This window comes from Ciconia boyciana, chromosome 3 (genome assembly GCF_034638445.1).
Source record: "Ciconia boyciana chromosome 3, ASM3463844v1, whole genome shotgun sequence".
NCBI lineage: Eukaryota > Metazoa > Chordata > Aves > Ciconiiformes > Ciconiidae > Ciconia > Ciconia boyciana.
This window is the reverse complement of record NC_132936.1, coordinates 1,186,881-1,203,665: the sequence shown is the minus strand read 5'-3', so window position 1 is coordinate 1,203,665 and position 16,785 is coordinate 1,186,881. Positions and strand designations below refer to the sequence as shown.

At 53.3% G+C, this 16,785-nt stretch overlaps 1 protein-coding gene across 2 annotated transcripts in view; it reads right to left on the bottom strand.

Moving 5' to 3' along the window:
* SELENOI (selenoprotein I) overlaps positions 1-16,785 on the bottom strand; it is a 36,423-nt gene that overhangs the window by 15,390 nt on the left and 4,248 nt on the right. For both annotated transcript variants that reach the window (XM_072858146.1, XM_072858147.1), the window contains exons 2-3: positions 2,767-2,835; positions 2,356-2,464 (exon numbers count right to left, since the gene is read on the bottom strand). In XM_072858146.1, the coding sequence (XP_072714247.1) occupies positions 2,356-2,464; positions 2,767-2,835 (178 nt within the window). The remainder of the gene's footprint in view (positions 1-2,355; positions 2,465-2,766; positions 2,836-16,785) is intronic.

Below are 16,785 nucleotides of genomic sequence, written 5' to 3'. Positions count from 1 at the left end.
TCCCAAAGCATAAGCTTCACCATCCCTTTGGCAGAGCCCAAGTTTCTGGACAGCCGATGTCCTGGGGATTCCCACACTGAGCTGCCTTCCCTGAGCTAACACCATCAGCTTTTCTTCCTGTGGCTCATGGACCAAAACACAGTCTAAATCTTAACTAACAGCCACTGATGCCACCCAAGCTCTTGAAAGCCTGGCATACCGAAGACAGTACTTGCCTACCTACCAATAAAGACAATCCCAAGAAACCAGTATTTTTCCCACTTAACCATGTTTCAATGATTGGGCCAGTGTTAGAACCAGATGAATTCTTCTGAGCAACCTAAACCAAACCTGGCAGGGCCAAAAGGAGAGAAAAATATAGAAAGGAAGCGATTGAGAAGAATCTTTTCCCTGGGACACCCCCATGAGGAAGGGGACACAACTGAACCTTTGGATTCACGAACAGATGAACATGGGTAGGACCCTGGGAACTACCGACCTGTCAGCCTCACCTCTGTGCCTGGGAAGATCGTGGAACAGATCCTCCTAGAAGCTATGCTAAGGCTAACGGAGGACAGGGAGGTGATTCGTGACCACCAGCATGGCTTCATGAAGGGCAAGTCCTGCCTGACCAACCTAGTGGCCTCCTATGATGAAGTGACTACATCAGTGGACAAGGGAAAAGCAATGGATGTCATCTATCTGGACTTCTGTAAGGCCTTTGACACAGTCCCCCACAACATCCTTCTCTCTGAATTGGAGACATATGGATCTGATGGGTGGACTGATCTGTGGATGAGGAATTGGTTGAATGGTCACATCCAGAGGGTAGTGGTCAACTGCTCAATGTCCAGATGGAGACTGGTGACAAGTGGCGTCCCTCAGGGGTCCATACTGGGACCAGTGCTGTTCAATATCTTCATCAATGACATAGACAGTGGGATCGAGTGCACACGCAAGTTTGCAGATGACACCAAGCTGAGCAGTGCGGTTGACGCCTGAGGGATGGGATGCCATCCAGAGGGACCTGGACAAGCTGGAGAAGTGGGCCCATGTGAACCTCCTGAGGTCCACAAGGCCAAGGGCAAGGTCCTGCACCTGGGTCAGGGCAACCCCCGGTATCAATACAGGCTGGGGGATGAAGGGATTGAGAGCAGCCCCGCGGAGAAGGACTTGGGGGTACTGGTGGGTGAAAAGCTGGACACGAGCCAGCAATGTGCGCTCGCAGCCCAGAAGGCCAACCGTGTCCTGGGCTGCATCACCCGCAGCGTGGCCAGCAGGGCGAGGGAGGGGATTCTGCCCCTCGACTCCGCTCTGGCCAGACCCCCCCTGCAGTGCTGCGTCCAGCTCTGGGGTCCTCAGCACAGGAAAGACATGGACCTGCTGGAGCGGGTCCAGAGGAGGCCACGAAAATGGTCAGAGGGCTGGAACACCTCTGCTGTGAGGAAGGGCTGAGAGAGCTGGGGTTGTTCAGCCTGGAGAAGGCTCTGGGGAGACCTTATTGCAGCCTGCCAGTACCTGAAGGGGGCTCATAAGAAAGATAGGGACAGACTTTTTAGTAGGGCCTGAAGTGATAGGACAAGGGGTGATGGTTTTAAACTAAAAGAGGGGAGATTCAGACCAGATCTAAGGAAGAAATGTTTTACGCTGAGGGTGGTGAGACACTGGCCCAGGTTGCCCAGAAAGGTGGTTGATGCCCCATCCCTGGAAACATTCCAGGGCAGGTTGGACGGGGCTTTGAGCATCCTGCTCAAGTTGAAGATGTCCCTGCCCATGGCAGGGGGGTTGGATTAGATGGCATTTAAAGGTCCCTTCCCACCCAAACCATTCTACGATTCCATGGGTACTGTTAAAAAGTTTAAAGCTGCACACATCCTTGCCTCATGCAGAATGGTGAAACTGAGAAAGAGGATTTTGCCTTTGTTAGTTTGAACACGGTGCTGGCATGTTTTTGCAAGAGGGCAATTAGCTGGGATGCAAAGAACAAGGCTCTACCTGCTGACTTCAGGGAAGCAGAGTTTCCCACATAACCCTGTTAGATTTTAAAATGAGGGCACTGGGTTCTTGTCTGCTCTGTAGGCAGAGCCGATCCCTACTCAAGATTTCAGCTGTTTCCTCCTCCCTTGCCCGCACGCTGCCAGCCAGGCTCACGCCCACCCAGCAGCCGGAGGGAAGGTGTCATATTTGGACCAGTCCTCGTTATGAAGCCCAGCGAGTTCAACCCCTCAACTCTGTCCCTCCTCTGGCACAGCCACCTGCCCCTGGGAAGGCCCAGACTCAGAGGCCTTATCAATGAGCACCAGAAGTCACGGCAGAGGAGGTGACAGATTTCACCACTCCGATGCTTCACATCCAAACAGGAACAGGCAGCCTTACCAGAAGCATAAAAGTCAGGGTCGAAGTATGCCATGAGGAAGAAGTTGAAGACAAGCAGCAGGAAGCCAGAAAACGTTATCAAATTTGGGGCCAGCCAGGTAGGGAAGATCTATGGGAAAGCAGCAAAAGAACACATGAACTCATTAAAACACGTAATACGGACCACGCGCTGCTCCCAGCCATGGCAGAGACCTGGTTACAATCGTCTGGGTGTTAGACAACACTGCTTAGTCATGTCAAGCAAGCAGATGTGCTTAGTCACATCTGGCATATCACGGGGCAGCAGGAAGCTTTAGGCTGTAATTAGTTGCACCACAAACGAAGCAGGGCTTTTCAGCTAACTGTTTTACAGAGAAGACTTGGTGGTGACTGGAGTTTTGCTATCCTGCTCTGGGCAGGACAAGGTCTCACCTTCACTATCGTGTTCCAGAAGGGATGCATGACATACAGAGACAGGGGGTTGCTGTCCACGGCACTGTACTGTGAATGACAAAGGAAAACCAAAAAAATATAGTTAGGGCTCCACCAACACTTGCAAAAAGCCAAAGATCCTGAATATTGAGCTTTCCATGAGGACACCTGCTACCCGAGCCTTGGCATTGCAAGAACACTTGGGTCAAGGATGGAGTCTCACCAGGGACGGTGCTAAACAACCCACGAAGCACCCACCAGCTCCAGCGACACTGGCCATGGACCCGCAGAGGCAGCTCTCAGGTGCACATCTCATGCCTGCACCCAGTGCCTCCCCTCCGCAGGGAGCAGCCCCACAAGAAGAGTGGGTAGCATGCCCACCGCAACGGTTTTTGGAAGGCAGAAAGAGACTCAAGACATGCAACCTCCTTTGCAGCAAATGCTCCCGACAGAGTCCCACACCCTGATGGCCACACCGCAGGCCTGGTGGCACTCTTCACAAGCTGGAGAAGTGACAGTCCCGTGGCCCCAAGCACCCACGCCGTGGGACCGACCCACGGAGGACACCTTGGTGTGCTCTTGCTTGAGCAGCCCTGTAGAATCCTGCCCCACAAGACGAGCAGGACCTTCTCGGCTCGGCACCCAAAGGTGCCATACAGAAGGGCAGGGGGAGACTTCCCCACCAACCATGAGAGCTGGGGCCACTCCTGCAGCCCTGCTGGTCTCCAGGCTCCTTCATTCTCACACCCCGGCACCCCTTTTGCCAAAGGCTGCAGGAAGACAGCGATGAGCCCCCTTGGTGGGGTCCCCAAAACGGGAGACTGTTCTCTGACGGACAGGATACTAACAGGGAGCTTCAAGGGACGCAATTCTGTGCTGACAGCTCTGAGCGACCCAGACACCACCAGTGACTGACCCCAGAGGTCTGCACAAGAGCTGGCGTGCTTCAGTCAAGGACTAAGCCCATTGAGATGGCAGCTATCACTGTCTCGCCTGTCTCCACCCACTTGGAAGAGGCCTTCTCCTCCCAGAAAGAGAGCAGATACTTACGAGCAAGGTCTTCAACCCCCTTCCTTGTCCTGCAGATACTCCAAAACACCACGTATACCACCACGCATCCACAAGTATCTCTGAATCCTGCACATCCCGTCACGGTTTCAGGTACAGAGGGTCATTTGGCACTAAAGAGAGGCGCAGAGGCACCAGCTTCCCAGTGCAGCCGCGCAGGTGACCTGGGCTGGTTCGTGGGCACCACAGGATGTGGGGCTCCCAGCCCCACCACAGGAGGTGGGGACAGAGGCTGGGGCAAGCAAGGGAGCAAAGCAATTGTAGCAGAATGGGTGACAGCTTTCACTGTTTGGAGGTAGGACCCATGACATTTTTCCTTTATTCAGTTCGGGCAGAGCAGTTTGAAGCAGTTGCTCACAGACCTGGTGAAGGATCAGTATCTTGGACCCTTACCTGCACCCAGCTCAGCGAGCTGAAGTCCACATTTTCAAAGGGGGAGGATTGGCAGGTGAACACCAGGAGGCCCGTGGGTACCCCACACAGGATGGGTCTCAGAGGTCTCCTCTGAAGGGCTCCTCTCCATTAAGGAGCTGAGATTTCTGCAGAGGCAGCTGCTGCCCTTGGGAAATGGGGAGGAAGAGCTCTTACCCTCACCCCAACACTTTTAGATCATGGGGGGGAGAACTAAAAAAAACCAAAGACCTAGACAAGCCATGAAACAGTGTCCAGTTAGAAAGTTAAAATTTGACATCATTTGGCTCTCAAGAGCACCACGAGCTGTTATATGCTCTCCAGCTCACAGCCCCTTCCTAGCAAAGATTACTCCGTCTAAAGTCCTCTTCCCCAAGCAATACTTTGATAAGAATCCCCAAAAAAATCTCATAGGCTTTCAACTCCTCAGCTCAGGTGCTTGGTGCCGAGCAGGGCAGCTCCTGGCACCCACCCACCCTGGGTCCCCACGGTTGGGACAACACCCCCGCAGCTTCCCAGCATCAGCACCTGCTGCCACCCCACGCGAGTCTAATCCCAAATTTACGAGCAGTGCTACGGAAAGCAATCAAAACCTTCACCCCTCCTGCACTGCCACAGACATAACCTATGCACTCCCCGAGATAAGGGGCGTCTGGTTGGTAAAAGGAAACCCATCAGCAGAGAGCAGCTCCAGGTCCCCACCCACCCCACAGCCTTGAGCTAGCTACCATGTCTGCACCCACGGCTTGTTCCTCCCTCTGTGCTCCTCTCCTCGGCTAGAAACCCCATGTCCCCCGGGGAGCAGTCTGCCCGCTTCAAAAGCTGGGAAGAAAGTGGTGGGAAAGGGCAAAGCAAGACCCCACAAGAAGATGCCAGCACAAGGAAGGGGCACCAGGTCTTGCCAGGCTCTGAGCGCACAGGCCGAGTTTACAGCATTTGTTCCTAACTGGGTGAATCCCATCCTTGGCAAGCATTTCTGTACCCCCACCAGCTCTTCCCTGCCCTCCCCATGACGGATCAGTCCATCTCGCTGGGGGTTAGCCCCAGCGCTTACGTCCCCACGCCAGCAAGCCCATAGGAGCTGCAGAGCAAGCAGCAACAAAACCCCAAACTCGATGCCGTACGGAGGTTTAAGCCTCAAGGAATTTCCACCCCAGCTTAATGCAGTTTCAGGGGACAGAATTCCAAATGCTTTACAAGATAATAGGATTTGAACCAGTGGTTAGGGGAGGAGGAGAGCTGGAGACTGATTAAATCTCATTATCCCCAAAACAGCTTGGAACAAGAAAACAGACGCAACATTTGGAGCGAGGCAGGGGAAGCGCTCCGGAGTTTCTACGCTTGTGTTTGTAAGGTACCTTGGGGAATTTTCACCAGGCCCATGTCCTGGGAAGCTTTCCCCTCTCCCCCCACATTCAGGGACTGGGTATAATGGTCAATAAGCAGCTTTTCCCCATGGTCACACATGTTCCCACCTTGCTTGCAGAACTCAAAGACCTGGAATGACCTGTTTCTCAGGGGAGAGGGCAGCCGTTTTGCAGAGGTTTGCTGACACAACCACCCCAGCTTCAGCCAGTCTCCTGGAGGGACGCTTCTTTGCCTGCTGCCTGCTCTGCCAGTTCAGAGGACACCAACAGACCAAAGGGACCGAGCTGGGGCTGGCTCCAGCACCAGGCTGCCTGCCACCCTAAAGGACAGCACTCCCGGACAGCCAGGACAAGGCTGCCTGCCCAGGACAGCCGCCTGCCAGAATACCAATGACCTGCCAGGCATCTGCAGCTACAAAACTCAAAAACATGCGCCATACCCAGCCTCCCTGCAACTGCTTTTCGTCATTTGGTTTCCTTCCTACAGACATTCCATCTCTTTACCTTTCTGCGCTAGCAAGAAGGGGTTCCTGACCTGCTCGGCACATGAGCTCTCCGCTCCGCAGGGGACAGCAAGCCAGCAGCGCTGCTGGGGACGCTGGAAGCAGGCGAAGGAGGAGGGACAGGCAAGGACAGACAACACGGGCACGCTCACCACCTCCTCAGGGTGCAGGGCCTCTGCATGGTCAGAGCTGGAAGCAAAGCAAGCTGTGGAGATGCTTCACTTGCAGCTCACTCCTCTGGCTGCTCACCCTCCAGCCCATGCCATGGGAAGGGAGCAGGTCATGCCAGGCTGGTGATGGAGGCAGCAGCCTGTCCTTGAAGGAAGCCCTTAGCAGGCTCCTCATTCCTGCATCAGCCCTCCAGGGCCAACGTTTTTGGAGACTGACATTCCCAGAGAAATACAGGCTCAAGATATCGGTCTCAATCTGCCTGTTCACACACGCTTGTGCCTTGGAGCAGAGCTGAGGGAGGAGCCTGACTGTGCCTGAGAGCACCAGGCTCGTACTCCCCCAAAGCTTGTCTCACACTCAGCTGCTGCGGTTGTTCTGATGAAACACTCTCAAGGCTATAAACACAGTGGTGTTTTAGCTCACCACGCACAGCACCAGCTCTGTCATTCATCCACCTCATCCTCACTGCAAATTAGCATCACCTTTTCCATTTTGGATCTCTAGGCCTTGGTCTAGTGACTCACACATGTGGCTATTATCCTTCTCCCAGTCATTCTTCTATCACGGCCGATGACTACCACCAGCTCAGACTCTTGATTTCTCCTTCATTTTCAGGGAGAGAAGGTCAAACAAAAAGCGTGAGCGCACAGAAGGAATTTCATACACTCCAGAGCCTCCTTCTCAAATCAGACAGGCATTTTGTCACGAGCCCTGCTCTAAAATAGCACCATGCATGCAGACACCGCTTCTCCTTACGATTGCAGGAAGGAGGGAACCCAGCCCAGACAGTCCTCTCGGGATTTGGTTTTAAACTTCTTAAGAAAAGAGCAGAGCCAACTTTGCAGCAACAATCTCATCACTCGCACCGTACAGCGGCAGCCTCTCCTGCACCCTGTCCATGCCAGGATGGCCACGGGATCGCTCAGCCCCCCACTTGCTCCATCCAGCCACCCCGTAGGGTGCCACAGGGCACCCCAACAGCCGGCAGACGGTCCCGGCTGCCATGGAGCCATCGCGGGTGCAGCGGTGAGCTGACTGCATCATTATGGGATTTAAAGACGCGAATGGCTCATACAGCTTAAAAACAACATTAATCATGCAACCAGGACGTTCCTGGAAGATCCAATTATGTGTTCAAGGAGGAAAAAAAATACAGATTTATAGCCCAGATTCTACTAATAGCCTTTGTGTCCAGAAAAATGACGCCACTTTAAAGTAATCCGGTTACCAGGAGCCAGCAGCAGACCAAACATTGTCACACAGGTGCCCTGGGCGCACCGGTGTCAGACACCCAAACGGATCTGGGGTGGGCTGGGGGAGGACAGCGCTGGCAGCACAGGCACTAGCGCTGGGGACAGCAAGCAAAGATGGATTTGTACAGCCCATTTTGCTCGCAGGTGCTCCGGCAAGGTCCACGGCAGCCTGCGCTGCCAGCCGCAAGCCTGCCTATCGCTGCTTGCAACCGCAGCAGGAGCAGAGCGGAGGGAGCCTCGGCACAGCAGCTCCAGCAAGTGCATAAGGCTGTTTCCTATAAATCTCCTTAAGTACGAAGAGGGCATGAGGCTAAGAACCTTCTCCCATCAGGCTCGAGATAAGCCAGGAGGCAGCAAACTCGACAATCCCTGGCGAACGTAATTGAGTAGAGCCGTGCCAGTGCAAACAAGTCACATTTGCACTATGCCCATACTCCGCTGATGTATGAGAAGTCACATCGTACTTTAATGGTACTTATTAACTCAACTGTTTATCTTTTCTAAGGTCATTTCTCAGCTGGCGTAAGAATGGAGCACGTTGGCAGCAGTAAACCCACAATCACCACGTGAGCTGACGGGTTTGGCTCCCACCAGCAGCAGCAGCAGCTCAGCAGGCAGAAAACAGCACGAAGGATGTCCCATCTGCCTGCCCCGCAGCCAGGAGGGACTGCCCGAGCAGCCGGCAGATGCGGCCCAGCAACGCAAGCTTCAATGCCAGCATTGCTTCCCTCCTCCTGCCTGTTTTTCACCATGCAGGTTTTAGACATCTAGCAATTAAAGGTGCTTCAAAACACAGCATGCAGGGGTCCCAGGAAGGTCAGAGCCCCTCTCCTCCAAGAAGAAATGCTACACTGAGCAGAAGCCTCCTTCCTGCTCCCCAAGCTTCACAGGGTGTGCAAATTCACTGGGAAAACCTGATTTCTGCCCTGCCGACACCCTCTCACATTCAAACCCTCAGGTCTTGCTGGCACCAGCTGGGAGATTGTCCCTGCCTTCTGCAAACATGGATGTGGGTCCACTCCTCCAGTAAAGCCAATGGTGACAAGCATCGGGGAGAGCATCACTCTTCCCCACAGCTCAGGGGGCAGAAGAGGTGTGTGGGACCACCGGCACGGTGGCTGGGAAGCGTGCAGCAACAGCCCCGCTCTGGCAGGAGGAATCAGCCGCGAGGAGAGCAATGCCCATCGGCACAACAGCTCTACCTCAGAGCAGAGGTACTGCAGAGGGATAAAACAAGCACACTTGGATGCAAAGCACCAGCAAGTGGCCCAGGCAAAGCCGATACATCCAGCCTAATCCAGACCCGGCCGCTCCACGGGCCAGACTCACTCTCCAGCACAGCAGCTCATGAAGGGACCTGCCTGTGGTCGCCCCAGGAGTTCGCTTTACAAAGACCCACCTGATAGGGAGCCCACACTCGAATCAGTCCTTGGCTATCTGAGCTCCAGCCAGCTCGTCCAGAGGGCCGCAGCTCTGTGCCTGCATCAGGGTCACCCCGCGGTGGGACAGAGCAGGCAGCCAGCCCCACCACCCTACTACTGAGTCCTGACCCCATCCCATCACCATGCTGGGGGGCAGGAAATCATTTCCCCGTGGATACATAACATGGAGCAACGCAATGTTGACGGCAGGCTTCAGCAAGCAGCCTGCCAACTTCCACTGCATCCAGGAGCTCTCTCTGTTTTGGAGCATTAAATATCCATGAATATGGGTCACCACTGCTTCCGCTACAGTTCGAGGTGATCAGCTGCAGAAAGGATGCACAGATGGTGAGCACAGGAGTGGGAAAAGATGAACCTTCAGGGGCCTGAGGCAGGGATGCAGTTAGAGGAGGACCAGCCAGTGGCGAGCCTCTGGAGTGGGAATTGAGGGATCAGAGCAGCAACTCTGGGGAGGAAGAAAAGACAGAAGCAAAAATGCACAAACAGGAAACGTATTACAATAACGTTGCGGCAGCCGAAAGACCTTCCTGCTGCTGCCAGAGCTGTTTTGGACTTCGAAAAAGAGGGCTGAAGTACCCGAGAGGGGGATCAGACTAGTTTTGCAAGCCTGCTCCTGGTGCCCAAGGAGAACAGAAGGGACCTGGGCAAGCATGGCAACGCAACCAGGCGAGGGGGCAGAGGCCGCCCACCATCCCGAGGCACACTTCGACACCCCCCCGTCCCCTTCCTGAGGGCATTCAGTCCCACAGACCACCCCAAAACCCATTTCCTGCTGGATCAGCGAGGTGAATTGGCCTCTCCACGTGCCTGTCAGCTACCGGGGAGCCGCAGACACTCGCAAGACCACAGCCCCAGTCTCCTCTCCAGAGGACAACAAGGCCATGTGGCAGAACTGGGCCAAATCCAGCACAGAGCTGGGTTTGATGCCAACCCACCAACACGAGTCAGTGCAAGAAAAGAGAATTCATTACAATCCCTAGAAAAAGGAATCAAGTTGAACTTTTAAGTATACGTCTCAAAGGAAAATACAAGCCCACGCACATCAGGAGATGATTACAGATGAAGAAAGGCATTGCAGGGAAGGAGGGGGAAGACTACCTTCAAGTTTCGACAGAGCCTCTGTGAAAGGCACAAATAAAACTTTTTTTTTTCCAAAGCACATAACACTCTGCCTCTATATCTCCGCAAAGAGGAAATTCACAACTAACAGAAAAAAGCTGCGTTACTTCTTAAGCCCTGATATCCCGCTTTGTGCAAGTCTTGAAGCACAGCAAGTCAGGTCACTTATACAAGCCCCTAATAACACGGCCATTTTCTGAGCCAGCTACAGGAAGTGATACTTTTATTTCCACAATGCACTCCGGTTCTCTTCCAAACAGTCGAAACAGCCAAATACTTGCTGCTAATTAGCAGAGAGTGACTTTTATGATGGAGTTCATCGTAGCCAAGATTCAACACTCACCAATAAACATTAATTGTGCTGAAAGTCTACTGCAAAGAGACCTGAGATGGACTGACAAGCAGCCTACGCTACTTTTAAGTGACTGCTTTGCACATCTTGCAATACTGGGCGAGCACTCAAGGCAGGAGCTGCAACCCGGCTCTCCTCCGCATGCCACCCGCCAGCCTTGCCTCTCTGACAAGGCCAAGGAGGCTCTTCCAGCACGTGGAAAGGGGTCAAACAGCCAAATATACCAGCATGTTCATCAGCGTCGCCCACCTCAACTACTCCTTCCTTTTCACAATCCCTGTGGTCGTTCGTTTTGGCACCAGTTCTGTGCCGACACTGACAACGGGGACGGGGGAGCCCAGCAGTGACGGAGCACTCGGCCAGCTCCCTATAGAGGGTGCGGGAGATGCATACAACCATCACGGCAGACTCCAAGCAGAACAGCAAAGGAGGAAGGTGTGTGCAAAGATCTATCAGATATCCAAAGCACAAATGCAGAGTAAATAACAGACTTTTTTTTTTTAAAGGAAATCTGAAGAGCAAAAGGCTGCTGAGGAGCAGCTCTGCTTCCTACTCCTCTGTTGCACTCACACCCATAAGAAAGGCACCCGGTTTTAGCAGATGTCCCCAACCACCAGCTGGGGATCTGCAGAAGACCAGCAATCTTCTGTTTCAGGCAGGGCAAAGGATGCAGAGGGATGTGGGCAGCAGTCAGCTGGGCAGAGCAGGAGTTGCATCCTTCACCTGCACAGCAAGAGAAGAGCTGGGAGGGCTCCCGCTGCGGGACAGGACAAGGAATCCACTACCTGCACCCACTGCACACACAAGCTGCCCAATTCACACCTTTAAGGGTAGGGACTGCCATAAAAAACCCACACAAACAGCAGTGCGGAGCCAAAGACAGCTCCCCTTCCCAGAAGGAAGGGGCAGAGAGGTGGCTTGCAGCAGCACATGCATCACCCCACAAGCATCAACCAAACCACCCAGAGAAGAGCAGCCCTGGCCCGACAGTCATGCCGATGTACCTGCTCTTTGGCAGCCAATACAGCCGAGCTGCGTGTCCCCGGGTGAGTCATCTTCTCATACAAAAACCCACAGAGGCTGGAAGTTCCCCCTAGGAAACCCTGCAGGACCCACTGTGGACTGAAGTAGCAGTAGGTCCCCAGCTACAAAGGGCTTCATCACTGCCACTGTGTGGCTAAAAACAGGGAGTCTGGAAATCCCCCACCAAAATGTGGTTCAATAACTTCAATATTGCATAATGCAAAAGCCACCGCTCAGAAACCAGACCTGTGGCAGCAGCAAACACCACCTTGAGCTGCCGGCAGCAGTTTCAGGATTGTTGAAGATGAAGAGATGTAAACACACACAGACTAGGTCCCGGGAGCGGAACTAGCTCATCACTCATCAAAACCTTGCAACACACATCAAAGTGTCTCTAGAAAGCAAGATAAATCCCTTACCCTCATCTCACTGCTTAACACAGAGCAAAAGCTCAGCCAAGGCTCATGAGTCAGGTCGTTTCCAGTTAACCTATAAGCGCTGCTACTGTCTCCTCCAACCACGGTTTTCAGACCACGAGAGCTGCAAGGGACACACTTAGCTGGGCAGAGGTTCAAAACCCTGAATTTAACTGCAGTACAGGAGAAGAAAGAAGAAAAACACCTCTAACTTTTACAGCTGCTCATCTTAGAAGTCACAGAGTCTAGGAGGACTTCTGGACTTCCTTCCAGCATCCTCTGCAACACAGCACAGCCGAGCAGCACCTTGGGAATCTGTGCACTGTTTAAAGGCAGACACACACACACTGTCTCAGAGCAATTAAAACAGCCCTTGGGGAGGGAGTTAAGTGATTCAAGAACAGGGCTCAAAGGCTTCCCCTCCTTCACACCATTCCTGCCGAGGACCCTGCAGGAGAAGGCAAGCTGTTTGGCTGGGGGTGAGGAAGACTGGCCTTTTAATCACCATGGCCTCAAGCCTCACATCCACATCGCTAGCATCAAAAAGCCTTCCTTTCTGCCACTCTCCCTACCAGTTTTGTTGTTGTTCCACCGGTCTGAACTGCCACTGGCACACGGTGGTGTCTCTGCTCGGCAGAGCAAACCCTGCAGAGATCTCTTTAGGGCTCGTATTTCCAGAGCAGCCTATAAAAGCCTGCCAGGGACAGCTTCCAGCCATCTGCTTCCCGCAGCGCAGCACCTGTAGCCCTGCTCTCCACGGCACTTGAAGTCTGAAGGCAAGAGGATTTCTTGAGGCTGGTTGAGGGGAAGAGCACCCTCTTCTTTGGGGCTGAGAGGACACCACGTGGGACCAGCTTAAGGGACCTACAGAAACTGTTCAATCAACAGCCAAAGCGTGATACACACACGACTCGCAGATCTGCGGTGCCTGGCAGGTCTGCGGCTGGTGCCGGCTTGGGCTGGTGACAGCCCAGGAGATCAGGGGTTCCCACCTGGAAGAAGTGTGCAGAAAAGGAAGAAGAGCATCCAGGAGGAAAGTACCTTCCACAATAAAAATAAATCCTTTAAGCTAGATGCCTAGCCCTTTGGTGCATTCAGTGCACTAGGTCTCCCAAGCTAAGGTCTCATCTGACACTGCAGGACAACCGTGCTTGACAAACTGCAAACCCAGTCCGCTGTAGTGACCCTGACCAGGAGACTGCTGTACATCAAGGAGTCAGTGACCCACATCGCAGTCAGCCTGAGCGTGCCCAGCCCCGTGCCGTGCTGCACAGATCCCTTGGCCGCAGGATAAATTCAGCCAGCTCGTTGCAGCGGAGGAGCCTGCAGGCAGCTCCCGCTCAGCATCAGTGACTGGGCCACGTGGGTGTCCTTGCCTTTATCTAGAGGTGCAGCAAGAGGCTCTCATGAACATCCTTTCCATCTGACACTGGAAATGAGGAATAGAGTTGTTTTCCTGTACGAAAATCCTATAGCAGCTCAACTGATCAAAATGAGGTAAATATATTCTATGTATGGGGTCTGCGCAGCACGTTGCACATGGATCGGAGGCCCGTTTGATGCTACACCACCTGGGGTTCCCACCATCTAAAGGGATGTAAGATTATCTATACTATTCTCTCCTTATAGTGTTAGCTCTAATAATAGCATTTTAAACGGCACCTTACAGAGTCTGAGTGCCTTTCTTATTCACAGAATCATATAGGTTGGAAAAGACCTTTAAGATCATCGAGTCCAACCGTAAACCTAACACTGCCAAGTCCACCACTGCACCATGTCCCTAAGCACCTCATCCAAACGGCTTTTAAATATCCCCAGGGATGGTGACTCCACCACTGCCCTGGGCAGCCTCTTCCAATGCTGGACAACCCTTTCAAGTGAAGAAATCTTTCCTAATATCCAGTCTAAACCTCCCCTGGCACAACTTGAGGCCATTTCCTCTCGTCCTATCACTTGTTACCTGGGAGAAGAGACCGACCCCACCTCTCTACACCCTCCTCTCAGGCAGTTGTAGGGAGCGATGAGGTCTCCCCTCAGCCTCCTTTTCTCCAGGCTCAACACCCCCAGGTCCCTCAGCCGCTCCCCATCAGCCTTGTGCTCCAGACCCTTCCCCAGCTTCGTTGCCCTTCTCTGGACACGTTTGAGCAGATTGGGATAACAGACCAGCACCTCCTGGTGCAAAATCTCTGCTATGTATGAACACACCACAGGGCTTGCACGCTCTCAACTACAGAGCTACGCTCAGTACAAAATGCCTTCCTCACCCTCAGGAACACACAGTTGGAGAAGAGCCCTCCTCTCCCAAAGCAAGAGATGTCACCCTTCGCTGCTGCAGTCATCCTGCAGTGGCTGCTCTGGGCAGCTCTACACCGGACGCCTCAGTAGAAGAGCAAGGGTGGGACCTGCCGAGGGCCTCTGTGCTGGGAGAACGGAACCAGCTCACAGCAGATCGACAGCCAAACCCACAGCAAAGCGCAGGTCACTGCAGAGAGAAGGTGGGACGAGCAGCGAGTCCGGATGCTTTTTCTTAGTGCTTGAGCACTGCCGGCTGCTCCCAGGCCTCAGCCCAGCAGGCATGTGGCAGCAGACACCAAGAGGACTTCATTTTACAGCCCACGCAGGTAACGAGACAAAGAGCCTCTTCACAAGAGCCACTGGCAAGTGGGTTGCCACCAGCCTCCCCCATGCCGCTGCTGGTTGCATGCTCCCCTTGGGCTGCCATCACTAGCTCCTGCTCAAAAGTGAGGACACAGAAATGGAAGGATTTTAGGGTGCAGTAGTTTTGCTATAAAAGGCACTTCCCAAGCCCCAATTCGCTTTCCTCTTACTGAACCCATACGTGCTCCCAAAGCTGCTGGGGTGAGACACCAGCCTGTCCCACCTTTGGACCCAAACACGACACGTGTCATTGCCTTCCCTCTCGTGCCTCTCCCATGACACAGGTAAAAAGCGGCACTCCCACATCCTCCTTCACTGGCATTTCCCCCAAACCATTACTCCTGGGGATAACACATACCCTTAAGGAAAGCCTGAGGTCCAGACAGCATCACGACAGAGGCTCATACCTGCGCTTCCCCCCAGCTCACAAGGCGAGGAAAACACAACAGCAGAGACCACTTACACGCGTGGCCAGAGCCCCATACACGACACACATCACTCAAGTACTTTCCCTGCTCCTGTGTGAGCTGGATGAAAGAGCCATATAGCAACCACACATCTGACTAAGACGTGCCCCAGGAATAATCATCAGTGACTCCATCACACCAGAAGACACCAGTACAGCACAGGACCCCACAGGGTAGAGCTGAATAAAGCAGAATCACAAGCAGCTCAGACAACACTGGGCAAGGAAAGGCTACAGGAAATGCAGGGCACGTGACTGGAATATAAAAAGACAGTGACAAACCACCAAATCCATCTGTAACTAACAGGGCATGTGAAGTTGCAGTGCTCTGCCCTCACTTGCAGTCAGTCTCACTTTCCGCAGCTGCAAGTGCAGCCTCCCGACCCACTGAAATGAGCCACAAGAGTCACAATGCCGCAGAAAGCGACGTGCAGCTCATCGAGACACAAGAGCAGAAGTAATACGAGTGTTGTATGCAACGCACGAAGCCATCCTTCCCCTCTCCGCTGCGCTGGCGATGCTCCAGCTCACACACTGCATCCAGCTCTGGGCACCACACTCGGGAAAGGCAGAGACAACTTGCACAAGGAAGAGTTGTTTGGGTTGCTCTGTGAAAACAGGACTTGGAGGCAGTCGGGAGGGAAGAAAGGGGTAGGTCTTTCTCCTAGAGAAAGCAAAGCAGGAGCAGACACCTCTGAGTGTTCCAGACGGTCCCATTTTTCCCCCCCTCCCCATAATTTTACAGAAGGAGGTTGCCCAGAAGCCTGCCAGAAAGCGATTTGCAGACAGGTTTTTAAGCAGCAGATTATGACCTCTGGCATCCAACTGGGAGGTTTACACTCCGAAACAGCAGTGCCTGGCTGCATCTTTCTTGGCAGAGGACATTCAATACTTAACAGTAACAGAGTATCTGGTTTTGGCAGAGGACATTCAATACTCGACAATAGCAGAGCGTCTGGTTTGCTTTTCTTCGGAAGGTCGACACATGCATCCTGCTCTACAGCCTCAAAACAAGAGCTTTATTTTTGATATCAAGACCTCCGCCCTGCCAGAAGCATCAATCATCTGCACTAGGCTGACAAGCCAGAGGAAGTGCTGGAGCAGACACACTTAGGATTTCTCCAGCTCTCTGACCACCACATACAGCATCTCCTCGGGGGAAGCCTCAGCGTGCTGCTGCCAGGCAGGGCTGTAATGCATTAGCTACAAAGGATGTATTTGTTCCGGCAGAGAAATGCTTCCTTCCCATTTTAGGTTATCTTAACTTAAATTGTCTCCAAAGGTACACACGCTACACCCAGATCCCAGTGTCTCCTACTGAAGAAGTGTTAAGAGGTACAAATAAAAACTCTCCGATAACACTGCACTTTTTGCTGCACAGCTTCCTCAGGCAGAGGAACTCTTCAGTGTCCCTTCAAGAGCAGATAAAGGACGGTTCCCTCTATACCCCTACCACCCGTGGCACCGAGCCAGCCTGTGACAGAAGGAGCGTACACCTACCTCTCCCCCAGCCAGGAGAAGTGTGCACGCTGCAAAGCTAAAACCATCTGGACTTCTGACTCGCCGCTTCCCATATGCGCTCCTGGCAGCAACAGGAGGAGTAAACCAGCCAGGGCTGGAGAAAGCTGTGGATCATCTCGCATGAAGCTCTTCTGCTCCTGCTGTATCAGCTCCAGGGACACTAGCTCCTCTCCGAGAGCACGGACATGTTCCTTCCCTTGGACACATGTTGCCTCCTCCACATCCCGCCAAATCTGCTTGCTCTTCTCC